Source organism: Monodelphis domestica, chromosome 4, assembly GCF_027887165.1.
Source record: "Monodelphis domestica isolate mMonDom1 chromosome 4, mMonDom1.pri, whole genome shotgun sequence".
NCBI classification, from domain to species: Eukaryota; Metazoa; Chordata; class Mammalia; order Didelphimorphia; family Didelphidae; genus Monodelphis; species Monodelphis domestica.
In genome coordinates this window covers 166,345,389-166,363,450 of record NC_077230.1, presented here as the reverse complement: position 1 = coordinate 166,363,450, position 18,062 = coordinate 166,345,389, and the positions used below count along the sequence as shown (strand labels likewise).

Here is an 18,062-nt window from a genome sequence, read left to right as displayed (position 1 = left end):
TACATCTTATATGCCTATATTTGTATGTTGTCTCCCCATTTATAATCTGGGTTCCTTGAGGAAATAGAGTGTTTTGTCTTTATATCCTCAGTGTTTAACACAGGACCTGGCATATATTAGACATTTAATAAATATTTATCAGTTGATTGATGGTAATTAGGGCTAGAAAAAGGAAAAGGTTACCTAGAGTTTGACCCACAAATATAAGAATTACCTATAATTCTATTGCTACAATGAAACATCTATTTTAAATGAAGAGAGGATGTGGTAGAGCTGGATCATGGGCCAATACCAGAGTAACATTCTGAACAAATAAAAAGAACATTATCGAGGTTACTTGTATTGTGCCACTTGTTTTTAAGGTGATAAATCAGATAAGACATTGCTACCACAGAACATTGATTCAGTATTAACTTCAAGTCCCCTGGTCTTAAGATTCATTCTCTGTGGTCAGTGTTGCTTTACTAGTGTTCATAAGAGATTTCTAAATTAACATCCCAAAATGTGTTTGGTTTTTTCAATTTGAATCTTTGGAGGAGTTCATTTACAATGTTCTCAAATAATTTACGTTAGTATTCATCTTATTTCCTCAGGTTCACCGATCTTTCATTGCTTGTTTCTCTCAAGCCGTGTCTAATATGTCCTTTCATTACAATATTTCATCCAGAGAATATCATTATTATGAGGACATTGTGTTTTTTAAACCTCCCCCAAACTATTTATTATTGATATATACCTCTCCTTCTGTCTAGTTTTTTAGTTAGATAATGATATTATCATTATCATGAACTAAGATTTTTTTTTACATAATCTAGAGGTATGTAAAATGATATTAGGTGGTACTAAATTTCAAAAGTTATATTTACTTTTGCCTTTGAAGAAATGATAATTCAAATAAAGAGACAAGGCAGAAATAGCATACAAGAAGTTTTAATGTAGCAGTACTTTAAGAGTCTTGTCATTTCACTGGTGTGGCAGCACCTTCCACAGACATAAATTGACACCTGATATTTGAGTGTCTTCATGATTTACTTTGGCCAAAAAAATCCTTATGTATAGTTATGTCTAAATCTATTCATGGCTTCTTATTGTCTACCCAATGAAGTTAAAACTGTCTGGCATTCAAGCATCTCTATATTTTGCCACCTTCCTTTCTTCATAATCCACCACACAGTATAATCTTGACTGTAGTCAGGAGTCACTTCTCTTCTGCCATTGCTCATATTGTGTTATACCTGGAATAGCATACCCCTACCTCTTCACATGTGGCAGAATTTCTACCCATCCTTTAAAACCTAACTAAAATACTATCTTCTTTTAAAAATCTTCTTTCATCTTTCTAATGAGATTCTGTCACTGCTCCTCCAACTACCCACAATACTTAATATAATCCTTTACCAAACTTCTTATTTATGTGTGTGTGTATTTGCTTATTGGATTTGTGATTTCATTTGGATAAATAACTCCAGATAATAAAAGGTCATGGATACATACTCAGAATGTGTCAGAAGTGGGACTTAAGCTCAGATCTTCCTGACTCTAAGAACAGCTTTCTAATGATTATAATACAGGTGCTTCCCACCTCTCTAGTATGAATTTTTGTTTGTGTGTGTGTGTTCCACTATGAGTTACAAGAGGACAGAAACATTGTTGTCTTAACTATTATTTCTTTCTTAGCTTAGTACTCTCCATTAAAAATTTAAATGTTTACTGAATTGAAATGATGCTCTGGTGATAAATCTCTCTGAACTTAAGTAGACCCATTGACAAGGAAATAGAGGAAAGTTCAAACAACCTTTTCTAGAAGTTTATTCAGAAAAGAGAGAAAAATGATGTTGGATGGTAGCTTGAACAGATTATAGCATATTTGAACCAATGAGAAGATATTGAGGATGAAGACAAGAGAAGGAAAATCTTAGGAAAGCTTCTTCAGGATCTGGTTTTGGAGGAGAGAATGAGTTAAGACTAGTAAGAACACAAGCATAGGAAATGGGCTTTGCATAGGGGAAGGCTATCCCTTTGTAAGAGACTGAAGCAATGAGTGGGGATGCTGTGGAGGGATTGTGTTGAGTTGAGGAGAAATTGGAAGTCACAGTAGATCTTTTTTTTTCCTTCATTATAGTATGAGTTGAGTTCCTCTGCCCAGAGGGACAGTATGGCAGTATAAGAGCATTAGGACAGTGTAAGATAGAAAGTTTAGAAGAGCCACCATAGGGAGAATGTAGTGTATTGGTGAGGGAAAATAAAAGAATTGCTATGTTTTAGTGAGGGCTAAATTGAAATTAAGCAATATACATTTACATCAGAACCAGCAGCAATTGCATCAGAGTTTGGAAAATATGAGAAAGTAATTTAGGATTGGGGACTGGCAAGGTATCAATGGCAGTATGACAAAGGGAGAGGGATTAGAAAGAAAAAATATGAGTGTACCTGAACTCATCAACCATAAGGTCATAATTATGAAGGAAAGAAGATGAGGGGAGAATAAGAATAATGGACTGAGAATAGAAATGAAGAATCTGCAGAGCTGAGATTCAAACTCAGGTCTTTTGCTTCCTAACTAGCAATCTTTTTTCACTGTACACTACCTCCCTAGTTACTAACTCCATGGCAAGATGCCTCAGCCTCTTTCACATCTTCTACTATTTCTGCATCTTAATAGTCATCAGAGATTGTTTTTGCATCTGATAGATCAGTAATTTTGTAGCATTCTTTAACATGAAGAGGAATTCTATCACAAATATGGTATGGTAGGTCTGAAATGGTTAGAAATAAGAGATTTGAAGGTTGGGAGTGCTAGGGTAGAGAGTAATTTGTAGTGGTCAACCCTGACTTTCATGAGAGTAGGAGCTAGGAGTTTATCTGCCAGTAGCACAGGAGAAGAACCAAATAAATAGACCCTCATTCTCCTGGGCTTTGGGACAACTGAGCAGAGAGTCATTGTAAAGAAAGTGTACTAATTTCCCCAACTTGTGGCTCTAAAATGGATGTAAGCATCAAGGAATTCTGGGCAGGTTTATTGGGTGAGTAAGTAGCTAATGTTTTAGTTTCCCAATGAACTCATTCTCCATGCCAGTTGCCTGGTGTAATCCTAAAATAGTGGGATTTTTCTGTATCTAGTCTCATGCAAAAAGCTTAGAAAGCAAACAGAAAATTTCTTAAGTTTGAATCCTAGCTTAGAATCTCTGAATCCTAGGAAGCACAGGACCTTTAGTTTTCTATAATTTTGGCTTTATAATAGATTTGAATGCCCTTCAGAATATGATAGCCCGTTTGCAGTACAAGTTATACATACTGATGGTTTAGCTCAAGGGTTTGACCATCCAACTCTGTAATGGTGTGGACTGTTGTCATCTGTCACGTATTTTGTCAGGCCAGTCTCTTCAATAGCAATTGATCTCCTTAGGGCAGAGTTTTGGAGTGTCATTCACTCAACAAGCATTTATTACATGCTTCCTATGTGCCAGAGGTTGTTGAAGTGTTGAAGATCTAAAGAAAGGCATGGACAGATGTTCACATTCTAGTGGAGGGTGTTTTATGTAAAAAAGTTGGTATATATACAAGATATAGGAAATTCCTTAGTGGGAAGGCAAAAACATTAAGGGAAATAGAAAAAGAATTCTTGCAGGTCAGATTTAACTAAGTCAAGGAAGCCAGAGGCAGAGATGAGGAGGAAGAACATGGGACATTAGTGAAAATAAGTTGAGAGATGGAGTTGTGCAAAATCCAGAAAGGATATAGTATACAGAAAGAGGAAAAATGTAAGAAGACTAGAAAAGTAGGAAGCAGGATTAGATGATGAAGGGATTTTAGAAACTAAACATTTGATTCTGGATGTAAAAGGTAGCCACTACAGTTTATTGAGTAGGAGGGTGGCATTGTCAGACCTGTACTTAAGGGAAAACTTTGGTAACTGACTGGAAAGGTGGAGAAGAGTGGGGAAAGACTTGGGTGGAAATACCAATAAGAAAACTATTCCAGTAGTCTAGGCATGAGGTGATGAGGATCTCACCATTGACTTTGGCTGCCATTTCCCTCAGCTTAGCAAGGAGAGCAAGTAGTATTTCATTGAGATGTTTTCTGGCCTCTTTTAGCCTCTTCATTTTGCCTTTTGGATTATATTTTTCAATTTTTTTTGAGGAAAATATGGTTATAATCCAATTTTGATTTTTTTTCTCCCTTCCTTTCTTCTTTTTTTTTTGGTTTGAATATTGATATTGATAATAATAGCTGGCACTTAGGATTACATATCTATATATTGAACATTAAGGTTTATAGAGCACTATATATATACATATATATTTTTCACATTTCAATGGCTTTTTCTTAGTCTAAGTGTGTTTTTAATTTTAGGTTATGGTTTTGTGGATTTTGACAGCCCAGCTGCTGCCCAGAAAGCAGTTTCAGCTCTAAAGGCTACTGGAGTTCAAGCCCAGATGGCAAAGGTAAGCTATAAGTTAGTAATGGCTTTTCTGGTGTTTTGTTGTTGGTTTGTTTTTTTTTAGGCATCCTACCCTCTCAATCACCCATTCCAGTGAACCAAATAACACTGCATCTGTAGATGGCAGATAAATTAATTTGCTAGCATTGAATCACAGCTAGATATATATATATATTTTTTAAACCCTTACTTTCTGCCCAAGGCAGAAGAGTGGTAAGGGCTAGGCAATGGGGGTTAAGTGACTTGCCAAGGGTCACACAGCTGGAAAGTGTCTGAGGCCAGATTTGAACCTAGGACCTCCTGTCTCTAGGCCTGACTCTCCTGACTCTCAATCCACTGAGCTGCCCAGTTGCCCCCACAGCTATGTATTTTTAAAGTATTTTTTTGGCATGTTGTCCTTCATACTTGTCCCAAGTCTCCACATGCCTACCAGTAGCTATTGAATCTGTGAAAATCATTTCCTAAAATATGACTTGCCAAAAAAGCAAAAGCTTTTCTTAAAATTTTATAAATTACATTCAATAAATCTAGGTATAGGAGGAAGTGACAGCTATATTTCTTCATGTATCCAAATAAATGTTTGTTTTTAAACTCAGTGGCTATTAGTTTTTAAAATAAGTGCTGCTTTAGTAAATTCAACCCTCTAGCAGTATGACAACAGTGTTTAGAGCTTACCTCTGTTTCAAGAAACTAATAGAAAAATACTTTCTACAAATGAAAGACACATGTTGTATGTGTATATGAAGTGAGATCTAAAAGCAAATTTAAGTTGCAAAATATTTTCTCATTAATTGTTAGAGAAAATTAGGGGGGAAATTATACATATATAACTATGACACAAACTAGAATATAAGTGTTAAGGGTAAGTCAGAGTACTGTGGGATTGGATAGCATCTTCATCTGGTCAGGGAATTGCTAGGAAGGCTTTATGAGAAGGTAAAAACTGAACCCAGTGCAATTGCTTTTCAGCTCCAGGAGGGGGGAGGAAAAATTGGTGGGAGACAACATGAATCATGTAAACCTGGAAAAATATTTTAAAATGAAAAAAAAAGGAAAAACTTGAGAAGGAAAGGGAGAGAGAGAGAGATCTCCAACAGATGAGATGGGAACAGAGCTCAATGCAGACATGAAGGGCAGAATAAAAGTAAAGGCAGATAGATAAGAGGGCAGGTGAGACCAGAAGATGAGAATTTCTTTTTTTAGCAAAAATGTAGACTATGTAAAAGTAACTAGTATGAGATTAGACTGGCAGAGTAGATTGGATTCCAACCCTGAAGGACTTTGAATCTAAAAACAAGAAGTTAAACTTTTATTCAATAGTCAATGGGAAGGCAGTAGAGACTTTTTAGTAGAGAGCAGATGTGATCACAGCAGATTATTTGGGCATTTGTATAAAAGAGTTCAGGAGAAAATAAACTGGAGACAAGAACATTAAATAGGGAAAACTGTTAGAGTTTCAAGTTGAGAGAGAGAGAGAGAGAGAGAGAGAGAGAGAGAGAGAGAGAGAGAGTGTTTAATCTGAAGTGATTACAGTAAAAGTAGGAAGGAAGGGTATGGGTATGGATGCTAGAGATTTTGAAGAGATTAGTGAAGTGATCACTGGATTTGGAATTGAAGAGCCCAAGTCCTCTGTCTCTTGCTAGCTGCAACTTTGGACAAGCTCCTTGTCTTCCCTGGTTCTCAGTTTCCTCCTCTATAAAATGAAAGGATTAACCTAAATAAACCTCCTGAGGGCCCTTTAAGTGTTCACTTGTTCTGGAATTAGCTGTGTGTGAAAAGAGAATTTTATTAGTGGGTTTGGGTTGAAGATTGAGCATATTTGTAGCCCAAAAGGAAGGAAGTAGCTAGTAAAAAGAGAAATTGAAAATTTCTAAGAGATGACTTGAGACAACTAGATAGCTCAGTGGAGAGAGAGCCAGGTCTAGAGATGGAAAGTCCTAGATTCAAATCAGGCTACAGACACTTTCTAGCTATGTGACTGTGGACAAGTCAATCCCAACAGTCTATCCCATAGCACTCTTGTGCCTTGTAACCATTTTTTAGTGTTGATTCTAAGGCAGAACATGGTGGTGGGTGGTAAAGAGGGGAAGGGAAGTAGGGAGAGGGAGGGAAATAAGTGATAAAGTGAAGTATAAGGTCTTTGGGAGGAGACAGGAAGAGAGAATTGTGAGTGCTTGTTTAGTTATGGCAGGGAAGGAGAGCCCCGTGCTCTGAGACTTGAGGTCCCCATCGGTGGGGACCCAGAGATTTGAAAGGAGTCAAAGGAATTCTCCTTAAGTCTTTACCTTTCCAGTAAAGTAAGAACTCAGATCATCAGCCAAGAAAGCTAGAGAAGAAAAGGAGGAGTTGTGGGGGAGAGAGGGGAATAAGCATTTATAAAATACCTACTATGTGCCAGGCAATTTACTAAATGCTTTACAAATACAATGTCTTTGGTCCTCACAATAACCTTTGGAGGTAGGTACTATTATAATCCTCATTTTTAAAATAAGGGAAGTGAGGCAGACAGAGGTTAAATGACTTGTTCAGGTTCATAGAACTAGTGTTTGAGACTAATTTTTTACTACAGTCTTTGTGGCTCCAGGCTCAGTGCTAAATCCATTGTACTACCTTTCTCTCCTAGAGAGAGAATAAGCTTTGAAAAATTATAAGGAATTTATATATCAATAAACTATGGCTAAAAAAATATTGCCACAAGGCATCAAGTGCTCACTTAAAGTTAAATAACCTAAAGTTGTAGTAGACTCAGCATACTTTACTGATTTCATCCATCAACATTTGTCAGTTAAGGAGGAACAGAAGAGGTAAATTGTAGTAGTTGTTCAGGATTAACAGGGCAGATATGGTGGAACATTAAGGGAGAATTCAAAGGTGGAGGAGAGGGCATTATTGAAGTGCCAAAATATAGTCATGGCATTATGCAATCCTTCAGTGGAGAACTACCCCGCAGATGAATAGGATTTTGTTTGTGTGTGTGTGTGTGTGTGTGTGTGTCTGTGTGTGTGTGTGTGTTCAGACAATAATAAGAATCAGTATATTAGGAATTGACTTCTACTGAGGTACAGAAAAGTAGCTCATGGCGCCTAACTTTTTAAACACTTTGGTCACAAAGTAGATAACAGTGGAGAAACTAGAACCCCGGATTTGCTTCATTTTGGATCATTTTTAACTTCAGGAAATTGCGTGTTTTTTAACTTGATATTCAATGAAAACTTAGAGAACAGAATAGTAAGATTTCATAGGCTGTTTGTCCATGAAGTAGAATAATTTTCTTTGTGGTAATATTTTTGTAAATAAAATGGTTTCCAAGATTTAAATCTAATTGTGGTTATGCAATACCTAGTTTTCAAAGTATTTTAACAAGTATGCACATATGATTCTATGTATTTCAGCATTTGAATTGTTTGGTGGAATGATATAGATATTAGGCGTCAAAGCTTTGTCCAGAAAGGAGGGACATTGCATATCTTGTCAACAATGAATTCTGAATTCTTTCTTTCCCATGGACTAATAGTAATAGTTTCTACCCAAGTTATCTTTGTATAGTTACCTTATATTATGCTCATTGATAAACTGGCAGTGTGCCAAGATTTTGAAAATTATAAATCTCAGATCACCATAGCCTGGATAAAAATGGGTTTCTTGAAAATGCCTTTAAAAGATAATTATTAAAATCACAGAGATATTTTAAATGCTAGAAAGAATGACTTGTAGGTTGGGGGAGGGCACATGTTAAAATACCTAGACTCTCTGGAGCCACAGGTATTTGAACACTATCAGTCTAGTCGACTCAGCCTTTTCATATTGCCAACAAAAACAAAAATTATCACCCTGAACTTCCTATTTTAAGTGAAAATTCTGAAATTCTTAGCCATTTGTTGGACTTGAAATGAAACTTCAGCCATTTTAATTTGCATTTATTTTATTAATAGTAACAAAACAATCTTTCATCTTATTTTTAGTAGGTTTCACTCTTTAAAAAACTTCATAATTTTTGAGAGTTATCTATTAGGGAATGATCTGATCTTTTTTTTTTCTTACTTTTCATTTGCCTGGAGAACCTTCCTGCTTCTGCTCTCAAGGAACAGAAACATACACATGGCATTCTCTCTCTCTCTCTCTCTCTCTCTCTCTCTCTCTCTCTCTCTCTCTCTCTCTCTCTCTCACTCTCTCATTCTCACCTGGCCTCATCATGACTACATGAATATGCAGAAAGACACCATTCCAACTTATCTTAACCTATTCCTGTCTGCCTTCTGTTGGGGCCTGTTCATACAAACTTCATTTCATCATATTGTTTCTGTTAATCTCTTTGCTTGGAGTTCCTGCAAGGAAAGGAGAAAAACTCCATTCTTTTGGCTCCCTCCACTGGTCTATTAAGGGCCAATCACTCTCTCCCTCCCCCTTGTGTCCCATCTCCTCGCCTCCCTTCCCCCTACATCTTTCCTTCCTTTCCTCCCTATCCCAGCTAATTTTACACATGAGGAAATTGAGACGAACAAGACAAACACAGCTAGTGTTTGAGTACCAATTTGAACTCAGATCTTCCTGACTCCAGGTACCCTATGCCAAGCCCTAAAAATATTAACCCAATTTGAACCTGTTCTTCATTGATTGACAAGTCCCACCTGATTATGCCTTCCCCATTCAAGCTGTTATTGCTCCAACCCTGTTCTCTATTCCCCACTGCCTGTTCCCTTTTTCCAATCCCACTCAACCTAACCCTTCCATTATCCCACTCTAAAGCTATCCATCTCTTCCACTGTGCCTTCAGGAACATTGCTCCATGGTAAACAACCTTGCTTTCTTATATCTTTTTCATTCCCACTCCTTTCATCTTCTAGCTTCTACTGAGAACTTGGCATAAATCCTACTCCACATGGTACCAACCTCCTTTGACCGCCCTTGTTAGCAGTTTCACTTATTCTTCCTGACCCACAGATCTAGATAGAGGAATTGGAACACTCCTTTCACCCCACTGCTATCCTCAAGCTCACTTTCTATCACCATTGCTCAGTAACCTTTCCCCTTTTGAATTTTATTCAATTCACATCTACTACTTAATCAGAATTCTGGCATCTCATGTCTACTGACCTCCAGACTAATCCTCTTGTTTCCCCCAATGGATTTAATGCCTGAATTAGTCTCTCTCCTCCCTAATTCCTGCCTTTATACCATGGGACGGACGGACAGACAGACAGACACACACATACACAGTCAGATAGATAGACAGACAGACAGACAGACAGACAGATAGATAGATAGATAGATAGATAGATAGATAGATAGATAGATAGATAGATAGATTTCCCCCTTAAACACTCTAACTTTCTAATTTACTTATTTCCTATGACCTACTCCCCCTCCCCATGCCTCAGCTACACACAAGAATGGTCATACTCCTGCTGTTGCCAACATCCACAAATGCTCTGCTTTCATGTTCATGAAACCTGAAATTGCATTATTTGATCACAATCCTCTTATAACCCTTAAACCTTTTCTTCAAATTTACTCTAGTTCCTAAAATCCTCAGTCTTTTTCCAGGCCATCATACTTACCCTAACTAAATTCCTTCTCTTATCTATCTTGACATGGAACAATTCAACTCTTCAATATCATCCTCTTCTCCGAGTCTCTTACACCTTTATCCTATCATTGATATTATCCTGCCAAACATAATATTGCCTCTGCTTTTACTCACATACTGCTGAACAAAATTGGAAAAAATCACAAAACAGTTCTGACCAGATAACATTTCATAAACTCAGCTGGACCCTTTCATCAGTCTATACATTCCCAACTGATCCACTTTATAACCTTTACAATCTTTCCCTCCTCAAACTTACCCTTGTTTCCCTTTCCCTGATCTCATCAGCAGAGAAGCCTGAATCATATTTCATATTTCACTTAAAAATTGAGACCATTCACCCAGACCTCCTTCTTCCCTCCTTGTCTCACATCACTCAGATGCCCTCTACTGCTGTATGTGAGCCCTCTGCTGCTGTCTGAAGGCTTTTCTTCCATCACACATGAAGAGGTAACCTTTCTTGCCAAAGAAAACCCCTATATCTACACTAGTGATCCCATTTCCTTTAGTAGATTTCCCCCTCTATTATCCCCTTAATCTTCTTTGTCTACTAGTTGCTTCCAACATTATCTACAAATATGTCCAACCTCAAAAAACTACCATTTGACATATCTGTTCGTTATCTTCCTATGTTTCTCCTCCCTTTCATAACTAAACTTGAAAAGTCATCTATAGTGTACACATTCTTATTATTCTCTTAACTGAACTGTGACTTCCATTCTTATTATTCAAAGAAAACTACTCTACAAAGCAGCCAGTGATCACTTAATTTGAAAACCCAGTGACTTTTTTCTGAATCCTCTTCCTTCTTGACTTCAATGAAGACTTTGATACCATCACTGACACTGCTCTCTTTGGTATACCTTTTTCTCTCTAGGTTTTTGTGGCACTGTTCTTTCTTGGTTTTCCTACCAATCCAACTACTCCTCAGTTTCCTTTGCTGAATCTTCATCAAAGTCACTCATAAATTATGAATGTTTCCCCCAAGGCTCTGTCCCAGACTTTCTTCTCCTCTTCCTCCAAATGTTGACACTTGGTGATCTTAGCCCCCAAACATGTTCTCTGTGTAGATAATCCTCAAATTTACTTATCCATCCACTTTTCTCCTGACATACAGTAAGTAGTCTCACATCTCCATGTGCCTATTAGAAATCTCAGACTGGATGCCCTGTTGTTATTGTTGTTGAGTCATTTGATTGGCTCTTATTCTCTGGAACATCACAAACCATAGCATACCAATACTGTCCAGGGGGGTTTCTGGCAAGATACTGGAATGGTTTGACATTTTCTTCTCCAGTGGATCAAAGCAAACAGGTTAAGTGAATGGCCTAGTGTCACACAGCTACTAAGTGTCTGAGGCCAGATTTGAATTCAGATCTTCCTGACTCCAGGCCCAGTGCTCTGTCCAGTTTGTCTCCTGAAGATATCTTAAACTCAGTATGTCTAAACTCTCAATCTTTCTCCAGATCCTCTCTTCTTCTGAACTTCCCTTTGTCTGTTAAGGGCACCACCATCTTCACAGTTGTCCAGGTTTATAGGTGTCATCCATGACTCCTCATTCTCTCTCATTTTCTTTATCTAATCCATTGTCAAATCCTGGCAGACCCTTTGTTCACATCTTTAGTACATGCCCCCTGTTCTCCTTTAACATTGCCTTGACCCTGGTGTCAATCAGCTCATAACTGTATTGAAATCACTTTAAAAGACTGATATATATATATTGATTTAAGGTTGCCAAGGAATTCACTTATGTAATTCCAAAATGAAACACTCAAGTCAGTTACTAAATTTTTATGGTGTTTTTAATTACAACAGGAGGAAGAAAGTATTAGTGGGAGAGAGAGAAAGGAAAGGGAGAAAAGGAAAGAGGTTTAACTCAGACCCCACTCCAGCTCAGGCTGAGTCAAAGCAGGCTTTAAGGTCTTGGATAGCCAAGGCAGAGAAAGGGGATCAGTCCTTATCACTCACGTGACCAATCTGAAGGAAAGCAGTCCCCAGGGCTCCTCCAACCTCAAGCACCAGCTTCAAACTGCCTCTAGCCCTCTTCACAGGAAGTCCCAAGAACTCCAGAGGCTGTTCTCCACCTCACTTCCTGCGGCTCACATGTGCCAATGGTGGCTCTAGCTTGACCTAGGACTACCCAAAGGTCTGTCCTTTTTTGCACATGTCTGTTGAAGGCCATATTCTCAAATAATTAAATCTTGAGTTTGCTGCAGCCCTTCCTAATCTTGTTACCCTGAGTAGGGTGGAGATTGTAGTTTCCAAGACCTGATTCTGTTATTCCAAGTATCTCTATTGTTAGTAGTAGTAGTCTCTCAATAACCGAGAATGACGATTGTCTTTGTGCGCTTTCATCTGTGATGTAGATGAGTGTGCACAAAGACACTTGTGCGTGAAGGAGATTTAAGTGGAAGAGTCGATGCACAGAGACAGTCCCACTCTCTCGGCATTGGAAACCTGGGTCCAGTGGCATGAAAAATCATTACACCTGGAGACTTCCTCAGCTGCATTGGGTGGCCGTGTTGTCTTTTGTGCTCCATCACGCCCTAAGCACTCCACAGTGCTTTGCTGAGTCGCCATCTCAGCCGTTGAACCTTCTTGTTGGTTTCTTCCATCTGTTCGGCCAAAGCAGTCTTCACATGCTGGGTGAGCAAAGCCCTGGTTCACCAGGGGTCGAAGACCCGATGGCTACCCTCACGAGGCTTAGCCGGCCTGTCGAAGCTGTTGCCCGGGGCGTGGCCGATGCCGCATGCTAGCAGCTACTGGGAGCCACAAGTGAGAGCTGGGTGTCAGGTGAGGGTCAGAGGTTGGAGTGCTGCCCCAGGAGGGCACGACAAGCCCTCTATACCAGAGATACTACCCCTCCCTGAACACCCCATACACCCCATCTCTATTGTTATTGATCAGGAAATAGCTAAATCAGATCTTCTAAAGAATGGCCTGAATAGGGTGGAGTAGTCTTGAAATTCACATGACTGGACTATTGCATTAAACTTCTGGTGACTGCAAGTCTCTTCCACTACAGTCCATCCTCCATTTAGCTGTCAAATTGACCTTTTTAAAGTATAGACTAAACATGTCACCTCCTCCTCTATGACCAAATATAAAATGTCTTGTTTGGTGTCCCAAAGTCCTTCATGAATTGGCCCCTTCCTACCTTTCCAGGCTTTACACTCAGCCCCTCCCCTCTTACTGTACCATTCCATGATTCTGGCCTCCTTGCTGTGCCTCAAATGATTTACTCCATTTCCCAACTCCATTCATTTTCCTGACTCTTTCTCTTCTTATCTCAGCCTTCTGGCTTCCCTGAATTCCTTCACAACCAGCTAAAATTCCACCTTCTCCTAGAAGCCTTTCTGCCTTGATGCTAATGCCTCCCCTGTATTGATTATCTCCAGTTTATCCCATAGATACCTTGTTTGTACATAAGTGTACACAGATAAATTTTTATTTCCTTGTCTCTCATTAAACTGTGATCTACTTAACTAAAAACAGAAACTGTCTCTTTCTAGCACTGGAAAAAGGAGGTAGTTGTGGAGAGAATTATGACAGCAGCTGCAGTACTGGCTGTGTGAGTTAGAGTGCCCCACAGATATTCAAAACTGAATTAGGAAGTTCTTTTAAAAAATGAAGATTTGTACTTTTTAAGAATGGCGTGGGGGTGAGGATGGTATGACTGTAACCTCTAATATCTGTAACTTCTAGTAGCTTGTCTTAATCCAGGAAACTTAACAAATGATGGAAGATGGCCAGGAGGTTACATTCTAGAATTCCCAGAGCTCTAATGTCTCTCCCACCATCAGTGCTCCCACCACCATCTCAGCTAGCTGTCTTCTAAAATTTGACTCCAGGAAATCAAAGAAAGAGCAACACTGGGAAGACAAACATAACAAATCATTATTGCAGCCTTTCTCGCTTAAGAGTCCTTAACATCCTGTTACTCCTCTCACTAATATTTAAGCTGTGTTTCATACAAAATTAAAATGAGATAAGCCAAAAGACCTTCATCTTTGAGTAATAGCAATGTAACTTAAAATGACACTGATGCTATCTATTAAAAAAGTTCATTTGAGCAAATTATTACTTCTTAAGGATTTCTGAATCTCATCAAATTATCATAAATTAAAGGTACCTTATTTATTTGTCTAGTTGACAGTTTGATAGCAAACATGAAAATGATTTCTTGATGGATAAGAAAGCAAGAAAGCAAACAGAGGTTTTAATCCCTTTTGAAGAGAAGATTCACCGTGCTGTGAGCAGCATGTAGTCACATGGTCCTAAATGGCTATCTGCTGGTTGGTGACCCTATTTAGTGCAAGAGAAAACAGATGTCTGATCATCTTGCCAAGTCCCTTTCTTGCATTTTAGGAACTGTTACATACACACAGGGAGGTTATTGTTAATTTCTTTCAGATGATATATTAGAGCTTTACACCTCTGAGCACCACTTTTCAACTTAAGTGAACATTAGTCCTCATTTGTTCCTCTCTCTTCTAGACTTCTAGACAATGTAGATTTCAGTTCTTTACTTATTAGAGAAGCTGTTGAACCTTTCTCATGTCTAGGTCATAAAGGAACCTTTTGCCTCTCATGTCACATTCCTTATATTTTTGTCCATCGTCTACAAAATAGAATACAGCATTATGTTTAAGACCCTCTTTATGTACTGGAAACAGTGTAATGGTTCTCATTGTTTTTTTTTTAATTGCTCATTCTCAATGAAATTGTTAAAAGTATGAAATGTTCCAGTTTGGTAAATTCAATGTTAAAATGACTGGTGCTATTAGATATTATTCCTATAAATTACTCAATTTTTTTTTGTTTTTTTAAGGGAAGAAGTGCTAAAAGAGTAACTACACTTTAAGATAGTTATGAATGTGGTTTTCTAATTGAGAACGATTGTCACTATGCCTTATATATGTATTGGGACTTAGTAAAGAGTTTGCCTTTCCCCCCCACCCCCACATAGATTAATGGACTTCAATGCTTGCAAAGTTGCTTTAATCTAAATCAAGTAAATAATTTAGAAGCCTGATAAATTCTTAGAATTTTCCTCCAGTGATTTTAAATTTTGAACTGACATGGTCTAAAAATTTGAATTACTTTCTGTGACTCATCAGGATATTCGATACCCTTTAAGGAATACTGGGTGATTATATAAATAACTCTCTAGATCATTAGCATAGAATTTCATGTTATTTTATTTGTATTTCATGTAAAATACTACTATATTACCATCATTGCATCTGAATCCACAACAAAGTATCACATTCAAAATATGTTTTCTGTGTGTGTGAATATGTGTAAGTATATATATATATATATATACACACACATATATATATGTATGCATATAAGTATATACATATCTTAAATAGCAGGGGTCAGCCATTTAACTTAGTTTATTATTGTTATGTCTAATAATGAATCCTAAGATAGATTTTATTTAAAGAATTCCTTTCATTTCAGCAAACATATTTAATACCCATTGTGTTCAAGTCATTGTTAAGTATTTGGAGTACAAAGACATAAAGAGACATATCTTCAAGAACTTGCATTCTCTGCTTTGGTAACATGACAGACACAAATAATAAGAAAGCATAACATTAGGAAGCATGAGGATGGAACTGAGTAGGCAGGATCAAGATAGACATCCTCTCATCTTCTTTCTTCTACATCCTCCAACCCCTTGGTATTTTGTCCCAAGGGCCTGGCTCTTTTTCTACCTTTGACTCCTGATTTGGACCTAGCAGTTTAGCCTTTCTAGTCATCATGGGCATGGTTAGAACACCTTGATACCACATTAAAACCCCATCATTTGTGACCAAATACTATAACTAAACGGTGGTGGGAGTGGGAAGAAATCACATCTTTACTCCCTTAATCTTTCCTTTTTTCTACTCCTATAAACATTTGCAGTCCCAACAAGCATTGCTTTTAGCAAAGATCATGGTCCCAAATTCTAGATAGCTCTCTAGTGACTTGAGGGGTAGAGTAGTGAAAGACTACTCTACTAGAAAGTGATGACTACAGCTGTGCTAAGGTAACCTTGGTGTATCTGACAGTTCATATGAATTGTCCTCTAATGGACCACACTTTTGTATTCATCAAGGAAGATCTGGTGAAGCAATTCAGTCAGCACCTCTGCAAACAGTGGAGGCTGAGAGCCCTTTTTCATGATTAAAGGTCATGGAAACATTTCTTCACAGGAGACCCAGAATAATTCTAAAAGTTCTTATGCCATTAAAGAAGTTCATACATTTTGTGATTTTCTCTTTATACCCTTTCTGCCATAGTATTATATGTAGAAATTATATGTATATAGTAGAAAGTATCATCCTTTCTAGTGCATTCCCAGGTCTTAAACTAAAGAATCTTAGCAAAGTCCAGGTGCCACAATTCTTGAATAATCTAATATTCAGTAAACATTTATTAAGTATGTTCCATATGCCAGGCACTGTCCTAAGAGCTAGGGGACTAAAAAAAAAAGAAGCAAAAGACAGCCCCTACCCTCAAGAAGTTTACAATATAATGGGAGAAGACAGCACATAACACAAAAGGAAACTGGGGTAATGGTGGGAGGCAGAAGACAGAAAATTGTAGAAAAATTCAGAGAAGTCCCCAGAAATAGTACAGTCAGGTAAGAAATGAGAATATGTCTGTGCAGAACTCCCTCCTTAAATGGAAGTTTTGGAATTCATGATTCTACCCTCCAAACAGAGAGGCAGAGGGGAGTGATGAGGTAGAGAATCAAGGCTGATGGGATAATTCAGATGTTGAAATTTTCCCCAAAATGAGTTTCCTGGGGCATAGTAGAAAAAGTCAGAGAAGTCCCAAAATAAATAGCCAAGTAAAAAATGCATCTAGTAATTCATGTTCTTCTTTATTTTATACTTAGAGTAACTCTTAAGAATGGGGATTATACTTACTCTCGAATCCATGGTTACTAATTTAAACAAGCAGTCATCATTTTACAAATTTCTCATAGGTTACTGCCATTTTTGGTAGTATGAGTCTTCCCCAATCAAAACACAAGAAAAAAGGAGATGATCAAGTTTTCTTCCTCAGAGGAAAAGTTCATTTCCCACAGAGCTCACAGAAAAAATTTTTTTACAAGGATTAAGAAATTTGCACCAAATGGAAGTCAATCTTTAAAAGATAAAGATTCTGAGATGCAGAGATGAGGAGCAAATACATTGTAGTAAGAGAGGTGGCTTAGGTAAATAAGTATCATATAGATATCTCCCATATTATATGTTGGACAAGAAGGAGACTGCTATTAAGTCCCTTCTATGTGTTAAAGCTCTGGGGATACAAAAAGAGACAAAAAACTGTCCTTTCCCTGAAGCTCACAGTTTAATGGAGAAATAATAGGCAAATAAATGTGTACAATCTACATACCGCATAAATAGGAAATAATTAACAGAGGGAAGGCTCCAGAATTAAGAGGGATTAAGAAAGGTTTCCTATAGAAAATGGAATTTTAATTGAGATTTGAAGAAAACCAGAGAAGCTAGGAGGCAGTGATGAGAAGAGAGAGCATTCTAGGCTTTGGAAAAAGCCAATGAAAATGCCACAGCTGAGGGATGGAGTTTCTTGTTCTTGGAACAGCAAAGAGGCCAGTGTCTTTGGACTGAAAATTATATGTTGGGAAATAAAGTGTAAGAAAACTGGAAGGAAGTCAAAGGTTTAGCCTCATTATGGGCCAAATAAATGCCAAGTAAAGCATTTTGTATTTGATTCTGGAGGTGAAAGGGAGTCACTGGAGTTTATTGAGCAGAGGAGTGACATAGATAGACCCACCAGCCATCTATTACAATAATCCAAGTATGAGATGTTAAAGGGAGGGGGCCCTGAGGGAACATATTTGATGTTACAAAGGTGAAATCCACAGGTCTTGGCAACAGATTTGAATATGGGAATGGGGAAGGAGATAGGGAGAGAGTGAGGAGTAGAGGATGTCACCTTGGTTGTGAGCCTGGGGCACTGGCAGGATGTTGGTGCCCTTTACAGTAATGGGTTTAACTTAAAGTT

The 18,062-nt window shown here is 37.9% G+C and overlaps 1 protein-coding gene across 10 annotated transcripts in view; it reads left to right on the top strand.

The window, feature by feature from the left end:
- Nucleotides 1-18,062, top strand: part of RBMS1 (RNA binding motif single stranded interacting protein 1) — a 284,075-nt gene that overhangs the window by 203,908 nt on the left and 62,105 nt on the right. For all 10 annotated transcript variants that reach the window (XM_007494251.3, XM_016433662.2, XM_056793945.1 and 7 more), the window contains one exon: nt 4,354-4,445. In XM_007494251.3, coding sequence (XP_007494313.1) covers nt 4,354-4,445 — 92 coding nt within the window. The remainder of the gene's footprint in view (nt 1-4,353; nt 4,446-18,062) is intronic.